At 39.4% G+C, this 25,680-nt stretch overlaps 1 protein-coding gene across 1 annotated transcript in view; it reads left to right on the top strand.

Moving 5' to 3' along the window:
* SDK1 (sidekick cell adhesion molecule 1) overlaps window positions 1-25,680 on the top strand; it is a 436,461-nt gene that overhangs the window by 298,114 nt on the left and 112,667 nt on the right. The window contains exons 14-18 of the mRNA XM_019473996.1: window positions 3,019-3,155; window positions 9,826-9,973; window positions 10,794-10,934; window positions 14,827-15,008; window positions 23,135-23,250. Coding sequence (XP_019329541.1) covers window positions 3,019-3,155; window positions 9,826-9,973; window positions 10,794-10,934; window positions 14,827-15,008; window positions 23,135-23,250 — 724 coding nt within the window. The remainder of the gene's footprint in view (window positions 1-3,018; window positions 3,156-9,825; window positions 9,974-10,793; window positions 10,935-14,826; window positions 15,009-23,134; window positions 23,251-25,680) is intronic.

The following is a 25,680-nucleotide window of genomic DNA, read 5'->3' on the forward strand; positions in this document are numbered from 1 at the left end:
TGGGAACGTGGATATTCATGATGGTGGTAGAGGTCTCCTTTATCATCCCTTCCACACAGTATGTGGTAGCAAATGAGAAGGGGACAAAGCGTAAGTGCTTGCTAAATTAAGAATTACTATTTATTAATCTCTGCTTTTGTATACTACAAAGAGAGAAGTACACTTCTGTGCTGAAATGTCTTTGTAGTTTTAAATATTTATTTCTGTCCAGGTGTGTTTCTTAGGCACTTGTTATGTCTGCCTTGAGGGATTTAAATCTGTAAGCACCATCTGTTGCTGTTTGGTGTGGACACATGGCTAAAGAATATGATATTAGTGAGATAGGTGTACTGTATGGCTGCTGCAGCTCATGCTACTCAATCTCTGTCTGAACAGAAAGTGCCCGTTTCCTTCATGCTGCTGACTGATTACCATTTTGTGTCAATCTAAGAGAATAATCAACTAAACCCAAATCCTAAACAAACCCCCACACACGTTTAAACTCAGTTTGTGCTTTAAAAAACATGAAAAAGGGAATGTCCCCTCTCCTCCAAAGTCTTCTGAGACTTGTACTCCAAGAGAGACTGAGCTGTAAAGTCTTTCTTAGTCACGTAGCCTCTGCCCTCAAACGAGTGGTTAATCCAACCCTTCTAAATGTATGGGGAGACAAGCTTAGCTAGTAAATGCACACCCGGGAAATATCCTTAATATATTCCAGGAGTGTTTGTTTAGTTCCTAGAAAAGGAGTTACATGGGGAGAAGTCTGCTGTGAGCTCCCCCTCAGCCATCCCTCCCACATTGCTCCCTGTGTGAGCATCGTCTTCTGGAAGAAGCTGAAGCCACAGCCCATCTCTGAGCTCTTCCCCACAGGGCCTGGTGATAAATGAAGTGGGGACTGGGACTTCTGTGAGCCATGTCACAACAAGACATTTCACTCTTTTTCCTTCAGTAATTTCCTCTGCCAGCTTAATCACAAAAACACTTTTCCAACCAGCTTGCTTAGGACATAATGATAAATTGTAGTGGAGGTTTAATGCTTATTATAATTTAATGTTTCATTCAAAATTAAGCAGCACACTCCTGTAGTCCCTGGGTAAACAGCCATAACTTAAACCCCCACCCCGCACTTTTCAAATCACAGGCTTATTCTGCCATTTTGTCTTGCAGGCCGGCTGCCCTCCTACTTTGTTTCCAGGTCCCCCCTCTTCCCTAACCTTGTTCATCGCAAATTTTGCAGTGCTCTGTTCAAAATCTGCTTCTGTTGGGCCCATACACACTCCTTCCTGTGCCTGATGTTTCTTCTAGCCTAAAACTGACTGTGTCTTAGCTGTCCGTGCATCAGAAGTCTGGAGCTTGGTTGGTGCGTGCCCAGACCTGAGTGAGAGCACAGTCAGCCTAAACTCCTCGTAATCAAGGCATCTTGAGCGAGTGATCTAATGAAGTTAAGATCTGAATCACACCCTGAGGTGTCATTCCGTGTTTACTACAGAGAGAGCCTGGGGTGACCATGCTGCTAATTTGGTTAGGCGTTTAAAGTCCAATGAGATGAGACGTGACTTTGAGTCTCAGGTTTAGCCTTAGGAAGCATCAACCCTTCTAGCTTACAGAGAGGTGGGCAGGTGAGTGTCTTCCGCTTGCGTTGTCTCATTATCTGTGTGTTTTTCTTGCCACTCCTTGGTTCTTCCAGCAACCTTTTTTTTTTTTTTGGCGTTAACTCCACAGCATGTAGCCATCATAAACACATAAACAAAAGCATACATGGTTTTAACAGAAAAATAAAAGAACTATTGTCTGGCTCTCCGTATGCTCCTCAATCTTCTGGTAGAAACCCAAATCCAGGACGTATTTATTGTTCTGGCTTAAAGCCAGAGTCTGTATTTACTTTTGTGAGTGGCTAAGGAGTCATGGTTTTTAAATAAGTGTAAGCCTTCAGTAGCATGATACATTACAACCAGAAATTACTACATTTTTAAATTAAGCATGTGAAGTACCCTTGTGGCTTTCTGCTCTGGTCAGAGCAGATTAGCAGTTGTGCATGCTGAGGAAGGGTTACCCTCCGCCTTCCTGGGGAGGAGCAGTAGATTGAATGGGTGAAAACTGGTCCTCCTTGCTTTTCCTTCACTATCTGAGGTCCTTGTTCTCCTTAGGAACCAGGATGATAAGGAGCAGAAATCAGGCTGAAATATAATGGCAGAAGGGCTCTTATCACTTAATACAGATCAGCATTTAAGGGATGCAGCAGAATTTAGCTTCTCACTGCACTGTGCAGCCTCCAACTTTCAGCCAATGAGTACAAATGAAATGTTTTTCCACAAATCGCATGTATGTGGAGAAATTACACATTTTAATTGAGCTGCTGTTTTATCTTTGTTTTTTAATGATTCATTTTGTATTTCCATGGGGTTTCTGCAGGCATTTTCACTACATTTTCTAGTTGGGTGCTTCCAAAAAAATCCTTATTTATAGGAAGGAAAGATTCTACCCATGATAGGATAAGCCTGAATCCACGAGTAAATCAAGCTGTTCTGTAGCCTAAGAATACATATGGTAATTTTGATTAGTAGCTCTATATGAATAGTGTCAATGTCTTCTGCTTCCTTGAGTATGAAAAATTCCATGTTAAATCATATCTCCCATGTGTTTTACTGTTTATATGTATTACTGCTGTCACTTTGCTAGGACATCATCATAAGAAGGGGAAAAAAGTGAGAGAGGGAATTTATTGACCAACTTATGTCAATCAAAAACAGTATGAAAATTGGCTTTTTTCCACATTTAACAACATTTCCATTAGCCGTTCTAAGCATCAGCCTTGGGACTTCTGGCATAACTTTTTTTTTCCCCAAATAGGATAAAATTGTGAAGAATTCAGAGATGTCTTTCATTTATTTAATTGTACAATAGCTGCTGGTAGTTTTATATCTATCATCATACAAGTCTGATGTCGTGTGTTTTTAACTGCCTGTAAGACTGTAGCTGACTGAAATGTAGATTGATTTTTCTGTGCTGTTTTTTCTCCCTTTCTCTTTTCCTTAACAGCGAGCTGCCTCATTCCCCTCAGAATCTTCTGGCCACTCTAAATTCCTCATACAGCCGCAGCGTGATGCTCTCCTGGGTGCGTCCCTTTGATGGAAACAGCCCTGTTCTCTACTACATGGTCGAGCTCTCTGAGAACAGTGAGTAAAGTCAAATATGTTTCAACCTCATGTTCTTCTTAATTATTCAGCCTTCTCTGAGACTCACCTTTCACCAGAGCTACTAACCAAATGTTACTGTTGTTTGCTAAATGAGAGACAGTGTGCACGAAGAGGAAGCGCTGGGTTTTACACTCAACTATTCGCATGCTGAAAGAGTTAACAAAAAGAGGCCTGAGATGGTGGAATTGTCATACAGGAAAGCCTTAGGTCCACCTCCAGCATTGCCAGCTAGACTTGAGGCACAACAGCTCATTCGTCAGTGCTTCTATTCGACATCTGTAAAATAGCAGTAGTCACATTTCATTTCTGCCCATTGTTGCCTTTTGCTCTGGGTTCGTAGATATCCTGATGCATTTAGAGCCCCAATTTTACCTGCAAAATGCAGGCAGTACGACAATATAAGGAACCAATGGCCTGTCAGAGGAACAGACTTGGATGTCAATAGGAGCTACTATCTTATCTTTATATGGGTTCATATATTTTCTCTGCTTTCCCCAGGTTATCATTTTACACCCTTCTTTTAGGTAGGTGATTGAGGATGCTTAACTGTAAGATATCCAAATATCCAGCTTCCTGGGTTACAAACCTGGTCATTGTGAATTGCCACTTCTCACGGTTTTGTCATGCTGCATGTCTGGTCCTTTGTGGCTCTCAGTTTGCGAGGTTATTCAGGGACAGTGCTAATGCCTCTTTAGGAGTTGATGGAAAGATGAGGTTATATGGAAATCGGTCACCTTGGCGATACTTTCTAATCTCTGTCACCCTAGAAGCTGGAAATTCAAGCCTAACAATTGATTCTTGATGAAAAAATTAAGAGCATCACTTTTTCTGACATGTGGAAATTAGCCACTGCATAACTGAATGTGAAACAGTCCTGATTTCTGATTATCTAGAGAGTAGCATTTTGTTTTGCCACACAGGGCTTGAGATGAAACTTGAGCTTCAGATCACATACAACCCTTTTGCTTTGCAGCCTGGAGTGCATAACTTTTCAGATGTGGAGGTCCCAGAACTGATGATCTTGACATCTGTTAAGCAAAGTGCAGTTTTCTAATCCTAGCAGAAATCCCAAGTCATGCCCAGGACTGCTGTCCTTAAAACAGTTCTTTTCGAGCAAAGACCTCCTGATCTTTTTGTAACAAATGACTCGGAAAACTCAGTGTTCTGCACTCACGCCCCCTCTCTACCTTTTATTCACCACCACCTTTTTTATTGTCACTCTTCCCTCCTTCCCCTCCTATCGACTACAGGCCAGTAACTGCCTTTTTGCTTTTCCTTACCCGTTCTTTCACCCAGGGATGTTACCCTTGTGTTTCATGTTTCCCAGTGGCTTTAATGAAGGCAAGCTGATAAACTCCCAGTCTGGGAACATGATGCAAAGATACTAGAGCTGTATTTACAAAGAGGCAGCACAGAGCTGGCAGAACCGATGCACTTGGGTCCTGCACTGGGCTGCATTGACTGGGAAGAGTCACTAAAAGAGGAGGCAGCTCGCTCGGTGCCCGAAGTTTGAAAGGTCTCCAAGTGCCTTTCTAGCAAGGATGCTTTGCAGTTGTTCTAGTATAAGAATGGGGTAAATGTGCCCTCATTTTGAAAATGCTGTAATTAATTCACTGAAATTTGTAGAAGGCTCAGCAAAAATCAACAATAGTTCTCCAGAAATCATGCAGACAGTCCCTCAGAACTCCACAGGATCCTGTGAAGCCTCGCTCACTCCATGATAGATCCAATAATTTTGGCTGATGGCATTGCAATCTACCACTGAGAGAGTCTCATTATCACAAATCATAGGTATATGTACTTCAGCAAGCTTGCAGCTGCAAAAACCAAACACAGACCAGGACTGTTGTGAATTGAGCATCTTAACTCCCAGAAATATTCTGGATCTTGCTGTCCTTTCAGTTTTCATCTTTATTTACTTTGCTTTTATGTATAGTCTCTAAATGGTTACTCAGAGAAGTAGGACAGGGAGGAATCTAAACCCTTGAATATTCTACTGTTGCTGTTCTCTCTCATTTCATATATTATTGCTCAGCTTTACAGATGCCAACAGAATAGTGGAACAATGTCAACAGTGGCTTTGGTTTGGAAAGCTGTCTTGTTTTGTTTTTTATTTTCTTGAAGTGTTTGTTTTTTAGAGTTATTTTGATCTCAGTAGTGTGTGCTTAATATTTAGTTTCTACAGACCTCGTACTCCTTTGGAAAACACCACCTTTCCTTTGTTCCCCCTCATCCCAAGCGGTATTTGTGAATGAAGCTGACACTTGATCTTGTGTAGGTATAGTTTTGTCTGATACGACTGTGCAGAATCTCTTTGCTTTTCAAAGAAAACTTCAGGTTTTCTGTCGGTCCCGTTTGTGCTGCAGAAAGAGCAACTGTCAAGGAGTCAGCGTATGCCCTCCGTGAGCTCATGCACTTGTGTCTGTATCTCTTTCAGCAGCAGTGCAATATGCTTAACATCCTAATCCCCGTTTGCTTTCATACATGTAAGGGCTAGGGAGGGACATCAGAACTGTGATTTATTTTCCAGTTAGTAAAGCTGCACAGGAGACTTTGTTCTTAGTTCTGTGGAGTTTTAATACATGGGTTTTGCTTTGCAGTTACAGGTACCAAAACACAGCCTAGTTCTGTTAATTTTTTTAGCTGTTTTGCTTTGAATAATTTTCTAATAGCGTTAGGATCCATTGTACGTTTTGAAGCCTGTACCATAAATGAATACATAATAACAATATCTGTTTCAGAGAAATAGCTGAAATGCGTTCAAAATAATGAGTGTAAATTTCAGGGGACTAATTACTAGCTGCATTAGAGAGAGGCGTGTCACTCCACCTGGCATGGATTAGAACTCCTTTTCATTAATATCAATTCAGAAAAGAGATATAAAAACCTTATTTAATTAGAGGAAAAAACAGTGGCAGATCACACACATAAATTGCTGGAAATATGAACAACTCTAGTCACCGAGTCACCTAATTTTTAAAATGAATGTATTTGGCACAATGCAATAATTCTCAAATTACAAGTATTCACAGTAGACCGTGTCTGTGGGTGACTTGAGACATATGGCCTTAAACATTTGGGGGCAAATTTATAACCTAATTTGAAAAACACAGTTCCAGGGAAACACAGTCATTAAGTATTCCTGCCCGCATAGAGCCAGGAATGTGAACCTGCTTTTGAAATAGGATTTTCAGATAAATAGTACCATGCGTTGCTGTCGTTGGCACTAATATAATTTTTGGATGTTTCATGACCTGTTTAGCCCTGTTGCAATATACCTAGGAATTCCAATGAAGTATCTTCATGGAATTAGAAGGGGATATGCTTATTTTATTCCAAAGAGGTTTAGATTTCAGGGATTAATAAAAAATTGTTCCGAATAGTCTTTTATCTGAAGAAATGAATTAATCCTTAAAGAATCCTGCTGAGTACAATTAAGATAAAAGCCCATTTTTGTTTTATTGTATTCTGGGATATCTGTGCTGTGTGACGTAGTGAATATAACTCAGATTCATCACGTTGTGCCAATGAGGAGGTGATAAAGCTCCCATGAAAAGCATCTACACGTGCTTAACTTAAAGCCTATGAATTGTCATACTGAATTCGGTAGGAATATTCAAATGACAAAAATTGAACACATTGATAAATCTTTGCAAAACTCAAAACTATGTTGCTTGTTACAGCTGTGACTCAGATCTATACGTGATAGTGTTAAAAGATACTTTTTCTCAGGCCATTGGTAGACCTTGTTGAAGTCCTACCAAACAAAGGATGAACCATTTAATTTTTATTTGAACTTTTTGCAATATCATATTGTCATGAAGATTTGAAAGATGAATTCAGTAAACTCCAGCAGTACAGCAAATTCCAATACTACTGTCTCTGCAAAACCCCCTGGAGAAGGAAGGAGATGGGAATGTACTCCAAACCTGCAAAAATCGGCTTTCTGCAATAGAGCTAATCTGTAATATCAAATTAGAAATGATTTTTGAGGAATTTGCAATTAATGCATGAATTGCAAAGGTAGATAGGGAAATACAGAAGAAATGCCTCTTGGTAAGCAACCAGTGTTATTAAACGTATCACAAGTGCATCCAAAAATTCTTGACAGAACAAAAGTAATTTCTAAAACCCCCCAAATCACATTGTAAACTAAAGAGTAGCCTGTGAGATTCTTCGTTTCCAATAAATTAATTTGGAGAGGCAATCAGAGTTAATTCAAAATACCCAGAGTATCCTTAAGACGATAGACAGCTAAACATGGAATTTTTTCAGACAGTAGCAATTACAGTGGAAGAGCAAGCAAGCAAAGCCCAGAGTACATTCTGGGCAGCTTAAGTTAAATGAAGGATTAGCACAGTCTGTTCAATCTAACAGAGGCTTATTTAATAGTTTGACCTGGCAAGTCTTTTTTCACCATGGAGCTTCTCCAGGCTTCCTGGGACAGGCGAGTGACAGTCATCCCTGGAGGAGAAGAGAGTCGGTGTTGAAAATTTTCTGGCGTGTTTCTGATGTCCGAATTGCTCTTCTCCATGGTAAAACAAGCTTCTGTGCAATTCTGGGGTTTGTTGTGTATTTAAGGAGGGAGAACAGCCTTTTGAAATGTGTAGTTTATTGATTGTCAAAAAAAAAGACTTGACATTTAAATTTTAAAGATACTCTTCACATTCACTGTATCCACTGCTCCATGAGTGAGCAAATCCTCCCCAAACCACTTTCCTTTACGAATCAGGGTGCCCAGGAGATGAATAGGCTTCGCTTATATTAGTTTTCAGTTTAATCTCTCTTCCTGCCAGATCTTTTATCTTCCACCAGGAGAAGAAAAAGAATAAAGTATTCTACAGATGGAGCATATAAACAGAGCAAAGCCCCAAGGTGCTGAAGAGATTAATAGGCCCTGTTGTTGAATCAAACTGCTCACTACATTGAGCTGCTTGGGTTAAGCACTCTCAGGTGATGTTTACACCAGCAGTAAACAAATGAAATGCTCTAGGAAATGGACCACTACCCAAGTAGCTGATACAGGGGGTATTTCACTCTCTTGTTGGTGTCTGCTCTTCCATTTTCCTCAGGAAGCTGCTTCAGGCAATGTATTAAGTCAGCCATACCTTAACTTTGGCTTACCTTGATTTGTTATTGCGCACTCTGGCTGTAATGAGGTGAACAGTTGTCTGTGAAGTCTCAAGAGAAGCTTGATAAAATTCAGAAGGAAGTAGGCTGCAAAAAACTCCTAACCAATGCTTTTCTAGATAGCATAGGTGTGCTTCCTTCTAAGGTCTTTCTAAAAGAAGTTCAACGTTCAGCTAAGATGAATTGCCATCAAGATCTTGCAGCCGAAGTGACTGTTGGTAAATCATCAACAACTGACAAGGATGGAACTTGACTGCCGTGCAAATGTCCCTCTCCAGCTTTCCCAGTGTTCTGCTGTGTCAGTTTTCCTGTTAAAAAAGACTTTGTTCTCAGAAAGCCATTACTGGAATAAATATATTTTGAGTAATTCTAAGATGCAGTGTTTATAGCCCAACTGACATCACACCCTAGAGGACTTAAACTTGCTAAGGAATCTGCCAGAAAAGCACTAAATTAGTGGTTTACATCTTGGTGTGAAGTTTAGCAGCCTTCCACATTTGGGACATCTCATCTTCATTTGCAGGCAGACGTCTAGGTGACCTGCCAGGAGCTGCAATGCACTTCTGATGAGCAACATGCACAGATACATTGCCAAAATTTACAGCTAGTTCCTCAGTAATTTCCAGAAGTGTTAGTAATTTTGAGCAGGGAGCATGAAAACAGCTGGTATTATTTAAAAACTGAACAAATCTTTAAATTGGCTGATTCCATTGCTGTACTGTTGCAACACAGACCAAATGTCACCTCTCCCTGACTATTTCAGTCATGACTTCGGGGAGAATGTGTGACACCAGGCTAGGAAGAAAAGAAGTCAGGATATTTAATTTTCAACATGTTTCATTTCTGACCTCTTTGAAAACTTGAAAATGTAATTTGGGCATCAGAGGCGCTCGGTATGTCAAGTATGTGAACTGACAATGAGGGTTTTATAGTGCTGCCAGGGCTGTTTATACCAGGGAATCTTCCAAGGAAATGATTAGACCAAATGCCGTATACTCTCTCTAGAAAAAAAATTGCAGACATGTAGAATCCGCAGCAGAAGCTTTCTCAGGTCTTACAGCAAAGGGCTGATTTGGCAGGGAGAGTCCACGCTTCTACACCTGCTTGCAAGCTGGGTAGGAAGATATTCCAAACTGACTGTGAATTTCATTACAGTCCTTCCACCAGAGCCGCTCATGGGTGTGGTGTTGTAATGGCCTGCCAAACAGATGGGTTGTGAAATACACAGCCCATCTGTCTTTATCATGCTTGTTTCCTCTTTTATTAAAATGTTAATGAATATAGTTTTTATTTATTATGCCATGACATGTGCAGCATCACTTTCCAGTAGACAAATGTGCAATCTGCATAACCGTGTGGGCTGACAGGAAGGTTTCTTCGGCTGAAAAGAAACTTCTTCCCAAAGTTCCTCTGAGGAAAACAAGCACAAAGAGCTCTGAGCAGTCAGAGGCGTTTTCTCACTTCTGCAGGGCTTTTAACAAGCACTTCCATCTTTTTCACATGTAAATTATTCCAACAGATTCTCCCTGGAAGGTTCACCTATCAAATCTTGACCCAAAGATGACCGGTGTTACTGTGAGCGGACTAACTCCAGCCCGAACTTATCAGTTTAGGGTGTGTGCGGTTAACCAGGTGGGAAAGGGCCAGTACAGCTCTGAGACCAGCAGGTACAGTAAAAATAAATAAAAATAAATATCATCTGTTGTTTGTGAATGAATAAAATAATCTTTTGCACAATAATTGGGGAACGGAGCAGTTAGCATTACCCAGGCCTCTGGAGAGTGCTCTGCAGCTGTCAGTAATTGGTGATAATGGCAATTAGAGGCTGCAGGATATCGGCACACCATGGGAGAGGTGCCCTCATGTTTCCAGAGTATCAGCTGAGCAGAATCTTGGAAATATTTTTTTGCTCTTCTGCTAAGCCACAGCAGTTAGCCCGGGAAGGAGTACAGCATTCACCCAGTCATTGCAATGTCACTTCTGGAATTCGCCCAGATGCGACATAGAAGGATGGCTTCATCAAATTGAGTTTCAAATGCATCCCCCTTCTGTGAACCAAAGCTTGCTGTGAGCTTGAATTGCAGAACAGCTGAACTCTAAAGGGCTTTTTCAAAATGTAGGAGTTTGATATGAAAAATATTGAAAAAGCTGAAAGAAACAATTTGGAAGGAGTCACAGACACTGGACCTGAGCTCTAACTCATTCAGGCTTGTAATCTTTTTAAAGAGTTGTAGCAGCCTGGGTGATTCAGAGAGAATAAGGTTACCTCAGCTGTCTGTCTTGTTGCTTGCTTAACTGATTTCCTATTATGTTGATTTGTTGTAACTACTTCATGCATGTCTTCAGCAGTTTGATCAGCGTTATATTTCTTTCTAGTGATGAGACTTTGATAAAAGAAACTGGTTCACGTGGAGTGGATATGTGAAATAGAAATGTTATCTATCATTTATTTCAACACTTACCTCCATCACATTCTTTTGTACTTAGGTTGATGCTACCTGAGGAGCCCCCCAGTGCCCCACCTAAAAACATAGTGGCCAGTGGGCGCACCAATCAGTCTATCATGGTCCAGTGGCAACCTCCTCCCGAGAGTGAACATAATGGAGTTCTTCATGGGTACATCCTAAGGTAAGTAATTTCCTAACCTGGAAAGTCTGGAGATAGATCTGTGTGTGCATGAGGGAATTCAGAATGGTGTGACTTAAAGAGTGTATTCAAAACTATTTTTAATTCCATTAAATATATTAGTCATTATTTACAAATGCTGTGGCTGCCCTGGTTTATTTACAGATGAGAAAACACCTCTGTTCAAGTGGCCACAGGGATGCAGGCACTTAAATTCTAGCCTGTCTATACTAGAGAGTCGGTGAGCTGGGGTCTCTGTTAGCTACTCCGAATGGACTGCCTAAGTGGACTAGCTCCCTATGGAGGCTCTCAACATCCAGATAGCTTTTTTCCATTTTCAAAGTGAAGCGAAGCACCAAGTACTAAAAGTGTTCACATGGGAAGTTGGTACAGGGTGAGCTGGTGTTAGCTACTCCGAATGGACTGCCTAAGTGGACTAGCTCCCTATGGAGGCTCTCAACATCCAGATAGCTTTTTTCCATTTTCAAAGTGAAGCGAAGCACCAAGTACTAAAAGTGTTCACATGGGAAGTTGGTACAGTGCAGCCTATGCATTGCAGATGTATAGTTGCTTTTTACAATCTCAGCTTCCTGCTAGAAAGTTTAATTAAATTTATCAAAGACACAACAGGGTTCCTGCACTATGGAAGAGCAAGAACAGAATCAATAAACTTCAGTTTTGTGCCAAATAAAATGGAAAGAGGGAATGACAGGTCAGATGCTTCATGGCAGACCTTAATTTGGTTTTGAAAATCAGTCAGTTGAGTAAGATTCTTTCAGCCCCATCTGTATTTATTAATGAGAAACAGATTCAGGCAGGTAACTGGGAATCCTGAATACATCCAGTCTTTCTGCTTACACAGGATTTATTGTGTTGGAAAGGGTGTTGCCACACTGAGAGACTTTGCAGAGCGTTTTCCTTTTGTAGTTTTTGGGACTCAGTTATTCACTCCTACCCAATTCAGCTACGGCTTACTTGCTTATTTGGCATCCTACACATCCTGCAGTGCTAGCAGCCAGCTAGGGCTGCACCTTTAGTAAGGGAGACATTATCTAAATCAGAGTTTTTGTGGGAAACTCCCAGGCATTGCACCACCCCTGACATATTTCCAAGTGATGGTTACAGCCTATTGTAGGCAGGCTGCTCACACTTTTAATAGTGTCTTCCAGAACTGCTAAAAGACAACTAAATGCTACAGTTTAAATGCCAACATCCTGTTCATGCTGTGCTCCTACTTTTGCTGGCATGGATGGAAATGCTTTTGTGATGTTAAGAGTGTTGGTGAGCTCCCAAAATAGTGCTGGAAAGTTCCTTCTCTCTGCAGGCAGAGTTGAAGTCTGTTAATCTCCCTGTCACCTGCACAGAGCCTGTTACGGTGGTGAGCCACTTGTGCAAGTGCCTGCAGTTTTAAGAGCTGGACTCAGTTTGAAAGCTGTGCCAGTCACCAGTGACAGATGGGAAAAGATGCTTTAACTTCTGTCTATAGCTAGAATCTTGTCATGAGGCTTGGGTACCTATTTGCATAGGGTACAAGTGTTGCTTGTACAGTTCTTTCCTTCAAATTGGTCACTCGATGATAGGATTAATTCCTTAGCTATTCCTAATGAGTCTTACCCAGTCTCAGCATTAAGTCCTTTGAGAAAGCAATCCCATAGCCTCCTACTTCTGGCAATCTGTTCTGTTTTCTCCATATAGCGTTTTCCATAATGTTTAACTTAAGTATTTTCTACAACATCTATTAGCATAATTGATCCCTGTCCTCGCTATAACTTCTCTTTCCATTTTAATAGAGTGATTATATTCCTTATGCTCAATCTGTGAACATTTTTGATGTCTACGTGCTTTGTCTTGACTACAGAGCAGAGAAACCATTTATTCAACAGGAATTTAAGATTATCGTATAAAAGCACAACTGTCCCAGGTAATAAACCAGGCTGTTCTTCCAAGTCAAGTTGTACGGTCACAGCAATGTGCACTGAAGAAAAGTCTTCCTGCACTGATTTCTGTAGAATTAGGGTATAACAATGAAAACCAGCATGCATCCCAGAGACCCAATGCTCAAGACATGCAAGATACTAAATTGATGGAACACCTGATTGTATAAAAGCACAACTGTCCCAGGTAATAAACCAGGCTGTTCTTCCAAGTCAAGTTGTACGGTCACAGCAATGTGCACTGAAGAAAAGTCTTCCTGCACTGATTTCTGTAGAATTAGGGTATAACAATGAAAACCAGCATGCATCCCAGAGACCCAATGCTCAAGACATGCAAGATACTAAATTGATGGAACACCTGATCTTTAAAAGTGAAGGTGCACTGCACAAGTCATATGGAGTATACATCAAAGTCCATGGTGGGAAAAATCATGAAGACATGACATTTCTGAACTGGCCTCCTTCCTCTGCCCTTTTTCTCACTGGCAGTATTGCATTTAGAGGACTGCCATGCTAACAGCATAATAGATTAAATCACAGGAGCACTCTACACTGGTGTCTGCTAGGTGTGAGACAAAACACTGCTGCACAAAGGATTGACTTTGCCAGGAAGCATACACCCTTCACAGGAGACGAAAGAAAAAGGTGTAGATATTGCATAAAGTAGAAAAAGATCAAGACATTCAATAAACTCAGATGAATTTATTTCCATTTGTATTTCATAAATGGAATCACACCAGTGTAGCTTTACAAATATTAAGTATGCCAAAATATGGTCAGGCAAGCAGCTCCTCAGCAGAAAATAGAGGGGTTGTCAGTAATTAAGAACTGATCTCTTTATAACAAGACTTTAGAACAAAATTTATGGCTGAAATACATGAAGTTGTCTAGTCATAGAAATTGCACCAATTTAACTTAGATGAATTTAAAATCAGACTGTAAGATGTCAATGAAATTGTTCTGTGTCAATAAGCTTTTGGTGATTACTGTGAAGCAAGAGATGAATAAGAGTGCGTGAAAGCTGTGTGGTGAATAAAAATACAGATGTTTCCATATTTGTCTTTTTCATGGAATAGTAATGCCTTGTGCCCCTTACTTGGCCTCCGCTTTTCTGATTTTTTTGTGAATTAGCATATTGTAAGTATCCATTGTACCATTTTCCGAAAGGAAGGAAAACAAACAGTATTATTCACGTTCACAGATTTGCAAAGTTTGTTTGTTTTCTGTAATTGAATTCTTCTCCATACTTTCTTGGCCTAAAGAGACACATTAAAGGGGCTCTGTTTTCTGCAATACAGTTTTTACATGGGAAAATATATTCAGTGTTTCAACTTCCCATGTCTCAGCAGAAAGTTTGCCAGGTTGTTTACCACTCATCCGTATTTGGTACAGCCCTTCTCCTGGAATTCCAATACTTAACCAGTCTTTCAGTCTCAACTATATTCCATCCTTATTTTAATCATTCTGTGAAGTAAATCCTCGTGGAAGCCAGAGATGGCAATGCCTGACACTCTAGAAGGTCAGAGCCCTCTGAGCTCTTCCTTTTCAGATTTCAGAAGAGAAGGAAAAAAACATTTCTCAAGCTGATTTACAGCAGCACCCTGATAAAAATCACATCTGGGCTATTTTTTCTACTAAATCACAGCTTTTACTAGACAAGCCACATTTAAAAAGCTGTAATTTTTCTGCAACCGTAAAACAGGATAAAATACCCGTTTTGTTTAGCCCTGAGCATGTAATCTCGGTGAGATCAGATTATAAATACTATAGCAGTCAAACATGATATGGTCTTATCAGGACTTGGTCTGTTCTTTCTGATTATTTTTCATTATTCTTTGTATAATTCTGCTGCAAAAGTTTGCAAATTGCCTCTTCACAAAGGAAGCTATTTTGCTAGTCAGGATATTTGCTATAATTGATACCATCTAATTAACTAGCAAATTTTTCTTCCCATATGGTAGGTATCGCCTGGCCGGCCTCCCTGGAGAATACCAGTATAAGAACATCACCAGTGCAGAAATTAACTACTGCTTAGTGAAAGACCTGATCATTTGGACCCAGTATGAAATCCAGGTGGCATCTTACAATGGAGCGGGGCTGGGAGCGTTCAGCAGACCTGTGACAGAGTACACTTTACAGGGAGGTGAGCAAACCGGACCGATATATCCGTCATAGTTACAGTTTATAGCAGAGTTTCCTAAGGAAGAGATGCACTCTCTGATAGTCCCACCTAACAGCTTGTAAAATGAACGGTCGTTTCAGTCAAATTTGATTAGACAGCTTGGGGTAGGAGACACCTACAAATTTCAAATGCCTAAGCAGAGACAAGACGAGACTCTGCTACTATCTGTGTTGTAGAAAAAGCTGTGAGTGAATTCAAAAATTATTTATTTTCCTTGACCCTTGTGATGACATGTTACCACACTTGCAGGTCAGAGTTGGCCACAGCATAAGTAATAAATAGAAATGCTGAAGAGAGCTGGGGTCCTGTGGAATGGATTTATAGGACGTGTGACAGGCAGGGGCTGAGGTTACTCTGCCAGGAGGGTCAGAGAGAATATGGCAGGGAATTGGGTTTATCATGCTCAAGACATGCAACATGCCGCGTATGCAATATAGGAGACAAAAGCTGAGTAAACCAGCTGCATTAGTTCTGATAATCACGGAATACCTTGTCTTAGAAATACGGAATAAATTGTAAGGAAACTGTAGGGAGAGAAATACAGCCTGTGGAGAAAGAGTGTTTTGTAGCATTTCAGGAACGGTGCAGACATTTGTGAAGAGGAAGATAAAATGTTCTTTAAAGCCCTGATTTTTATGCTACAGTTCCTCCACACCTTTCTGGTAAGTGCTTTAAGAAGAGTATAAATTACACCAACAAAAGGATATGTAATTACTTTTTACAACCAGTGTAAGGCATGTTTACACCTCTAGATTGGTATAAAAATCCGTAGGATAATTAAGTACCAGGCCCTTAAAGCCTTCGTATATTCCCATAATTGCAGGGCTGGGCTGGATTCTGAGCACCGGACAGTACGTGGTCTCTACTTTATTGGTCATAAAACAATTAAATTATTTTAAAAATTTGCAGATTTACAGTACATCAATTAATTTACAATCAGTGAAGAATACATAGTTGTTTGTTAATTGTTACTAGGAGTACATTATAACATGATTAGATACGGTTCGAGGTGTAGGGAGATCTTTAAGAAAAGAATATTTGTGTGCAACACTAATTAACCACAACAATTAAAGAAGGAAACTATCTCTATTTTGTCTTAGGGCATGTAAAGTCTCACAGTTTAGAGGATTCTAGACACACTCAACCTCCTTCTAGAAGTATTTATAGCAGACCTTGAAATGTTTTTCTTAAAGTCTTCTCCTTGCAGCCAGGATTAATGTTTTGTATCTCGCTAAAGACCAGATCTCTGCTGAGAATTGGTTTGCACACAGAATTTGAATCTCTTTTGTGAATATGCTTGTAATTCATTACTTTGTTTATTTGCACGTTTTAAGCTACATCATAGCACCTTAACCTTCCATCTATTAAGACTCAGGTTTGGACTTCACACTCTTTTTCTTAAACCCTGCAATTGACTCTAATTTCCCTTGATATTATGTGCTGTTATTATCATCCTTTATTGATTGGCTGTCTGTTGTCATTTATAAGGATATAAATCCTCTGTTATAAATTGTGTAGTCAGTCCGGCATTCATATTAATCAGCCGGAGTGTTTAGACTGCAGGACAACCTGCAGTGGCCTGCTTGTCTTTATGTAGTTCCTAAATGCTCAATGGTGGGTAGACATAGAAGAAAAACTGGATATTTCTTATTTATTTTATACCAGTGTTTAATAGTAGCAGTAAATAACTACTTCACGGATGCTGCTATCTCCTAATGAATGCCTTGCTGGGTTTCTGTGCAAACCACCAAAGGCATATGGCCTGTTCTAAAAAAAGTTTGAAGCTTTTTTACGTTTAGAGTTGAAAAGGGAGGCTGGTTGGTATCAAAATCATTTGAAACTGGATTAATATCAAGTCTCCATATGTAATGTGCTACTGTCCAAAACTCTGCTCCTTCATCTTTCTTGTAGTTGGGAAATGACAGGAAAAGCCAGTGGCTGTTTCTTGCTCTGGAATGTCCTTCCTGAACCAAACCAGCAGGAGTAAGAAAAAACCATGTGTAAAACTGCCTTGTAAATCATATTCCGATTTTAATATGAGTGGAGATAAACGTCAAAGACACACGCTCCCATCCGTCCCCCTTTCCTACTACCACCACCTCTATTCTGACACGTATTAAATGATGTGAGCTATTCTGGCAAGAACCTGTCTGTCTGCAGATGAAAAATACCTGAAACACCTCATATTAATTGTGTGCTGCTATGCAGTCAGAGCCTGGCAGGAAATGAACACTGGGAGCAGATCAACCCATTGGCGGGAGCAGATCAGCACATTGGCATCTTTGTCATGGGGAATATTGCCTGGCCATATAAGCTGTGGATTTATACCAGAACCTAGTCTATTAATCCCTTATTAGTCCTCTGGCATTGCTTTAGCCACTGATAACTAATCAGCTACTCAGAGTTCTTCAGAAATCACCAACTTCTAGAATGCAGCCAAACTCGCAAGATGCCGAAAGATCTAAACTTGTAGAGAAACTGGCACATAACGTCAGATAAAATGTCAGAAAGACTTACTGGCAAAGCATTGAACATCCTAGCACCGGGGTCAGACAGTTTGACTGTCTCTAAATCTCGAAAGTATTTTCAGAGTGATATTCAGCGTAATCCTTTGATGCTCTGTATATATAGGTCTTTCTTCATCGGAGTTTCTCCAGCTGTTCCTTACTTTGATGTTACTTTTCACAGGGATTTGTGCCAGCCTTCTGCATAGGGCAATTTTTACTTATTTAAACAGCGTCCTGCAGGACTTTTCATTGCCATATGAAAAACTGACGTTTCCCAATACCTTTTCATATAAGAATAGCTTTGTGAGATCTATAAACATCTTTCTGGATGGTGACGGTGTTGTCTCTGCTCTGTACTACTGGACATGTTTACCTTTTCCTGCAGGTTGATTTGAGAAAGCGGAAGCTTCCGTCCTTTACTTTGGGTCTGTCCCTTTTATCTTACTAGCATGAATACTTCTGAACTTCTCTCTCTTTGAAAAACTCCCACTGCTCCTTAGATTTAGGCAAGGTTTATAAGCAAAGACATAGCTTTCGTTAGGCTCTTTGCATTGTTAACCCACTTTTGTTTCTACGTTAAGTGCTATGTCTTTCTTTTGATGCATATCCCAAAAGCCAGTCTTATGTCCTAAAGTTCATAGGTCTCAATGTGTAGTTTGATATTGTTTTATTTTCCCTTCTGTGCTGTGCATGGACACCTTGAAAGGCCAGGAAAGTCTGAGTAAAAGGCCCTTCCTGAATAAAAGAGCAGGAGAGTCACCAGACTAGGGAGTCTTAACGGCATGGAGAGAAGGATAAAAACAAGATGAGTCTGTTCAGCCGGGTCCAAAGTAGTTTCTTCCTCAGGCAGTAGGAGGTGAATCAGAGAAATTGATAAGAACGAGACAGAAGAGCTAGAGAAAACGCGGTTAACTGAAAGCTTCCTACTTTATGTAGGAAATAATCTTGAAAAAAGAATCTCTGAATAAGGAGTGTCCTCTACAACCATTCAATTTTATCTCAGTGAAAAGAGATTTCCCTTAGTTTTCCCTTAGGTTTTCTTGGCAAAAACATCTTAGAGATCCTTTGGGGAACCTACCAACAGCCTTGGAGCATCCATGGCCATTTTGGGCCCAGGTGCTCCTGTGCAGAAGCAGGTTGGAGTTGTAGTGGCTGGATTTTGTGCATCTCAGTTTTATTGCTGTTTGGTGTCATTTGCCATCTATTGCCTTTCGGGTTTTTTTAAATGATTTCACAAAGGTTGTGAAATTAGCAGTTGTCTCAGTGAGGCCGCTGGCCCACAGCTCTTAATAAAGACGTCAAATCTTGTCCTTGTGAGAGGCGTGCAAGAAAGGAAGAAGGCATTTCCCAGCTGCAAGAAGCAAAACTCATCAGCTAGTGCCAGATCTCACACTACCGAATTTCAAATATCGGCCTGTGTAGAATTGCAGAGACCGCTTTTTCTATGCACCTGCTGCAGTTCATAGCACAGCAAAGGATGTCAGCCAGGGGCGTAGGGGAATAGGCTTCACGGGAGGAATCGCGTCCTTCTGCGGCAGACTCTCCCCACCGCTCCCACTAGGCATGTGCAGCTTAGCACCTCAAGCCAGTGCATTAAAGGAACAACCAAATCCTCACATAGAGAAAAACCTGCTGTTCCTCGAGCCTGCCTTATTGAGACATGGAAGCTGCCACCTCAAAGGTCAGGAGCTCCGGAGGAGTAGGATACTTTTCTACAAGCCTCTGTTGAAGATCTATATTTAAGACCAGTAGTCTGGCTGTCAGAATCTCTGCGGGGTTTACATGCTATTTGCACATAGCTAGAGACAGAATAATTACATGTACACATGCTTAACCTTAATGTCTTCTCTTCTCTCGGTTGTCTCGTCAGCAAAACCCTTTTAATGGCTTTTATCTAGAGTGCTTCCATGACCTTTTCTACTTAGAATGCTGTGCATTAACTTGCAGTCCCGGGGGCTGAGCTCTTAACAGATTTCCAACCACGTGAACTTGATCAGGAAGAAAGTAACAGTTGGTTTTGTCTGACCAATTTGATCTGCAATTGCGAGATGACTCCCAGGTGGGTCTCCACTCTGAGATGGTTTAGGAATACTTGCAAATGTGAGGAAGAACAGGTTTAAAAACTGAGCATGTAAATACTTGGGGATTACTCTTGAAACACCTATTTGACATTGGTAGCTTCTGTACCGCTTGACAACAAGAAACTTGTAGGAAGAGGACAGATATCTACCACTAAATTAGAAAATCCTTTATGTGGACAGTCGCAGTTTCAGTAAGTTACTAACCATGATCTGGGAAAAGTATTTGAGTTTTGAAGTGACCAGAAGGTCAATTCTGATTTAGCTTCCGTCAAACGTCTTTTCTTTTTTTAAATGCAAAACTGTTCAGATACCCAAGGAAGTCTTTAATATCAGGACATAAAAGGAGAACTTTATACTGGCACTTTGAAGTAAATTTGAGATTATAACGCCATATATAATTACTGATTAAAATGTAAAAATGTATTATGTCTTCTGCAGTATAATTAAGCTCCTGCATATCAGATGGACCATGTTCTTTCCATCTTTTAAATGCATGCACTGAGATGCAGATGTTGATTTTTCAATAAAGATGTCCAAAGAGGAATTGCAGTATAAATCATGATTTCCAACATTCTGAAGGTTTTATGTTTTCTGTTCATAATTTTTACTGTTTTTCTTCTTGTAGCAGGTACTTTTTGTGCTATGATGGTTTATTCCTGTTTCAGGAAATTATCTCCTAATGAAAGAAAAAGATTTCCCTTTTTAAAAGAAATAACTAATGCATTTGGTTATCCACATTTCTAAAACTGTAGTAAACCTATCCTCAAGTGCTTGCCTGGGCTTTTTTGAGGACTAAGGACTGCAAATGAAAACTTTTTCCTCTCAAAAAATTTGCAATATTTTGAATTGTATCTAAAAGACTCATCAGACCCTTAGAATGAAATCCTTGTGATATTGAAAACACTGGAAATCTGCTATTCATTGTACAGCATCCATGGGATTCTCCACTAAAGAAAATAATGCCCACAGAAATGAAGCAGCAACGTGCATGCTAATCCGTGTTTCAGGAAAATGATAAAGGCAGTGGGAGTATCCTGCAGGGACTGGTTGTACCATGAACTCTCAGGTCACCTCTATGCGTTTCTTATGCTCAGGGAAAAATAGAGTCTTCCCACCACTGCCGAAGTTCTGCACTTCTTCAAGTGTGGCTGTCAGTGGGCAGCACCTGGGTTTCTGTACAATAATAGATTTTTCTGTACAATAATTGTGTTACAAAATCAACTTAGCACATATAAATAGAGTTGTAATGTAGCAGAAGGAAGAGCAATGGGTGGAGAAGGACGATGCTCAGCTGATTTAGCCTTCCTGACAGAAGGAGATTAATCTATCAATGATATCCAGGTGACTTTTTGTTAACAAATTAACTTGAAGGCTTCTGATACAATTTTCTTCTGCAATAACAAATCTCTGGCAGTTACAATATCTGAATATGCAAATAGGCAGGAAAGTAAGAATTTTTATTTTTTTTTTAAATCTTATTCACGTTAACTGTTAATTACATGAAGTATTGCACACAAAAGCAAATTGAAATACATCTTGTGGCTCTCATAATAAACAGTTTCATCAAAGAACATGAATAAGAAAAAACACGTTTAGTAGGGGAATGTAGAGTAGGGGAATGTAGCCAAAGCGGCTTGTTATGACTGTAGAGTGACTGTAATATACATGACTGTATATCAGGATGATTCAGTGAATCTCTTAACTACAAAAACTTTATGGTGTCTGCAGGTCATTAAGATAATATTATAACCTTCCAAAAGCATACAGGGAATTATGATACATGGCAGGAAATAGGATCCAGATTCTAATGAAAATTTAGACTAGTATCAGAAATTCTAGTTTTAGAACTCAATAATTATGCATAGCTCATAAATTGTGACATCAGGTTTTAAATTAGAGCAAGAAAATTCTGAGTAATACGTGGTTTCTGATGTTAAAAAAAAAAGTGCAGAGCTAAATTTTCAAGCCATGGTAGACATCAGGGAGTTTTAGTGTGACACAGCATGAAAGTGGATGTTCTTGTCATTTCAAACCTGACATCTTTGAGCATTTCTCCATTTTTCTGTGTTGATGTTTCTAGGTTGTGGATGTCTTTGATAAGTGTACACTGCCCTAGCTCTGTTGACTGCAGTCTCACTATAGCTTGTACACGAGTTAAGAATAATGCCCCTTTATGTCTCTTTAAAACGTAGCTTTTGGTGGAAAAAGGGGCATTTTTACATTTTTGAACTTAATGTCTTGATTTCTTCTCCATACAAAGACTCATCTTCCAAAAGTACTTTGAAGCTTTAGAAGTTTGTGACCTGTTTTTGAAAAGTATGGAGCAAACCACCATTTCTCAGTGGAATTGTGGATACTTTTCAGAAGCATAGGTCACTGGGCTTCGGTCGAAATTTTCCCTTGGAAGCAGAAGGAACAAAGCTTTCCAGGCTTCAAAACCACTTGTGGATAGTTCCTCTTCCATAGAATACAAATGCACATGGCTATCAATAGTAATATTTTTGAAGCTTTATTAAACTTATTTTCTGGGATTCAAAGGGTATTAGTCCTTTTTTTTTATACTCAAATAGCAGTTGTTTTCTTAAACTTACTATAAGCTTGGTAGTTTCAGAAAAATAGACCTGTCTATTAGTATTCTTTCCTCTGAGAACTACAGAAGTGACATCCTAAAGCAGTAAGTTGAAGAAATTGCCTGGAAGGTATTTGAAGAGACATTATATTAAATGGCAAAATATTTAGGTATTACTTTTTAGTTGTTTGAAGCCAGTATGCCTTTGTTTCATGCTTTCTTTTGTATTGAGAAAACATTTGTCTAATTAAATACTTCACATAAAATGTTTATGCAACTTTTAGTAGATTAGAGGATGTATTGGCTCAGAGTATATATAATCAATTCAATATACATGAATGAATATCATATCAAGATAAAATGAGAACATCTCCAATTCCCAAGAAAAATCTTTATTGCGTGTGATATGACTGGTCCTAATTCTTTAAGCAGCAGTAAATAATAAACAGATGCTGTTGCCAGATTATAATTCACAATTTGAATTTTAATTGTGCAAATTCTATGTTTGCTTGTCTGATCTGGGGAATTGTGGTGAATAAACAGACTGTTGCCAGATTATAATTCACAATTAGAGTTTTAATTGTGCAAATTCCATGTTTGCTTGTCTGATCTGGGGAATTGTGGTGTATTAAAAGACTCAAGAAATTTCTTTCTGAAACTGTTCATTCTCTGTGCAGTCATGCATAATTGAAAGAGATGTGTTCACCTATCATTACCTAGCTTCTGTCTCGAGTCTTTATGAGCAACTCATCTGTGCAATAACCTACAGAAATCCTTTCGTCCCCCCCCTTGAAAGAATCTCCAATATAGAATGAGAAATTAACCCAATTACCCTTCTTTCCAAATCATTGCTGGTTACCATTTCACAAGAAGTGCATCCTTTTCTCAAGGTTGTTCTATTTTGTTTCCCTCTCTGCTGACTGGGAGCAGTGCCTACAGCTCCACCGCAGAATGTGCAAGTCGAAGCCGTGAACTCCACAACCATCCAGTTCCTCTGGAACCCTCCACCCCAACAGTTCATCAATGGTATTAACCAAGGTTACAAGGTAAGTAGAAACAAGATTTCTGTAACTTCAAATAACACTTGCCTTAACAGTCCTGGTATATGACAATTAGAAGTTGAATCTAATAATCTCTGAATCTCCAAAGTGCCTGTATATTTTCAGGGGTATCTTACACGAGTAAAATGAAGAGAGAAGTGAGCAGTTGTTGCTCCTGACGTTTGCTAGTTTATGTAAGTTCTGAAAAGGGGATATGTCATAGGCTAGAAGTCCTGTCGCTTACCTGGAGATATTCCAAAGGCAAAAAGCAGTTCAGTGTTTGGAAAGTCAGCAGTTTAGAAAGTCAGCACAGGAGATACGTCGTTGTGCCACTGAAAATCAACCTTGAGATTTCTATTTACTCTAATGCAAAATGCAAATTCATTTCATTAGGAACCAAGACGTCACACTAAATATTTGTCTTAACTTTCCCACTGTGATGATTTCGGAGATATAAGAATGTAAAATTTATTAATCATGCTTGATGACACGGAGTTAGCATGATAAGCCCTTGTTGATGGGGCAACTGGCAATACCTATTACAGTACACAAAGTAGAGAGTGCTTAACAGAGCACTTGTTGGTACTTTGACCAGCGGAGTGTATGCTAAGAAGGTAGCTGGAGTGGTTTATTTCTGTCTCTCAGGAAGGACGGCTTAATAGAAACTCCTTCAATGGTTCGGCAGTAGGAGCATAATAAACGAAGAGTTTAAAAACGTTCATGGAAAGAACAAAGAGAAATCTCGTAGGAATCAGAGAGCAGGAAAAGGGAAGATAGGTATCTTTTATGAGCAGGGAGGAGGAAGGTTGATTTAGGTGTTGGGTGAGCTGAGAAGGATGTGTAGTTCAGAAAACAAGCTGTGAATTGAGGGATTGTAGGTGGATTTTAGAAGTTTTGGAAGACTTGGTCCTTCTTCAAGAATTTATCAAGTGATGGAGAAACTGAGGCAGAGGTATGCATGGGAGTTTTAGTATTTTTCCCATCGATATATTTCTCATAAAAAACAGTGATGGTTTCAGAATCCCGCTGCTGAAGTACTATATACATGTTGATGGGTATGTCTTTTTCCCAGAGATAGAATCAGCTCTCAAGACGAGGTGACTGACAGGGCTGCAAGAGTATATCCTGAAACCTCAATACAAAAGTAGTACTTGGCTTCTGTTCAGACTCTGGAGAATAAAAGCACTTTTTGGGCTCAGTGGACTGCAATGTACTATAATTTTCTGGTGCAAGTCCAAGCATGGTGAGCTCAGTCAGATTTGCAAAAGTCATATTTCAGATATTTATTCTTTATTTTATTCAAACAGTTTCAGTCTAAAAATCCTTACTCTCATCGCATAGCTACTTCTAATTTATGTTTCAGTTTCTTTAGCAATAGTATAAAATAACTAAAATCGTAATTTGTATGTCAGTGGTCAGTGAAAACTTCTGAAATGATCAAAATTTCTCTTTCCTTCGATTTCTTTGATTGCAGTAGATTGCAACAGCTTTACCATTCCTGTTTCTCATAGGGATTGTGAATTGCAGTACAAAGACTGTGTGAGAACATTTCTGTCAGTTACTACTTTTGCATAGTTTTTTGTACGATTTATAAATTACTAGTAGTCAAAGCTAGGCCTTTGCTTTTCTGAAGGATTAAACACATTTTTTCCTTTAACTGATGGAATTATTCACCTTTATTTTCTTCAGGTTTCCTGAAGACTGTGCAATGAAATGCACTCAAAAAAGAGAAGTTCAGTCCTCCAAAGTTATAAATGCCAATTGTAATCCACAAAGGTGATTTAGAAAAGAAAATAAAACTTACTATTCCATCAACCATTTTCCATTTTTATCTTTTCTTTGGAATTTATTTGCATTTCAAGAAGTTGTAAAGTGCACCTTTTCAAATATGAAATATTCCTAACAAAATTACTCCTTATAGTCCTCTAGCTGTGCTTTCTGATTATCAGAAACTATAGACATTGGCTAAATGTGTCAAATATGGCTCATTAATTTCAGGCGTCTATTCATTCTATTCATGTTTATGAGCCTGAAATCAATACGAGTAGCGCAATTTACACAGATACCGAGTAAGGACTAGAATTTTAACATGCTTGTATAAGACACAAGATAAGGATTTTTGGACAAAATAAAAATTTCATAAGCACTTTAAAGCTTTAGACCCCTAAGCCATTAAGGCGATTTCAAAAATTACTTTAAAATTTCAAAGTCATTTGCCAAAAATGAATTTTTTAAGTCCTCATTTAGGTGCATACACATAAGGTACTCTACTCTAAAAAAATATTGATCACCCAGAAGATCCACTGAGATGAATGAAACCTGGAAGAACTGAGCACATCTGACACGCATGCTACTTTAAATGCATGAAAATATCTTAAGGAGTCAAACTTTTGGGACCCAGGTGTTGAAAATAATAGTAATCATCTTTACAACCAT

Source organism: Aptenodytes forsteri, unplaced genomic scaffold (assembly GCF_000699145.1).
Source record: "Aptenodytes forsteri isolate BGI_AS27 unplaced genomic scaffold, ASM69914v1 Scaffold55, whole genome shotgun sequence".
Taxonomy (NCBI): Eukaryota; Metazoa; Chordata; class Aves; order Sphenisciformes; family Spheniscidae; genus Aptenodytes; species Aptenodytes forsteri.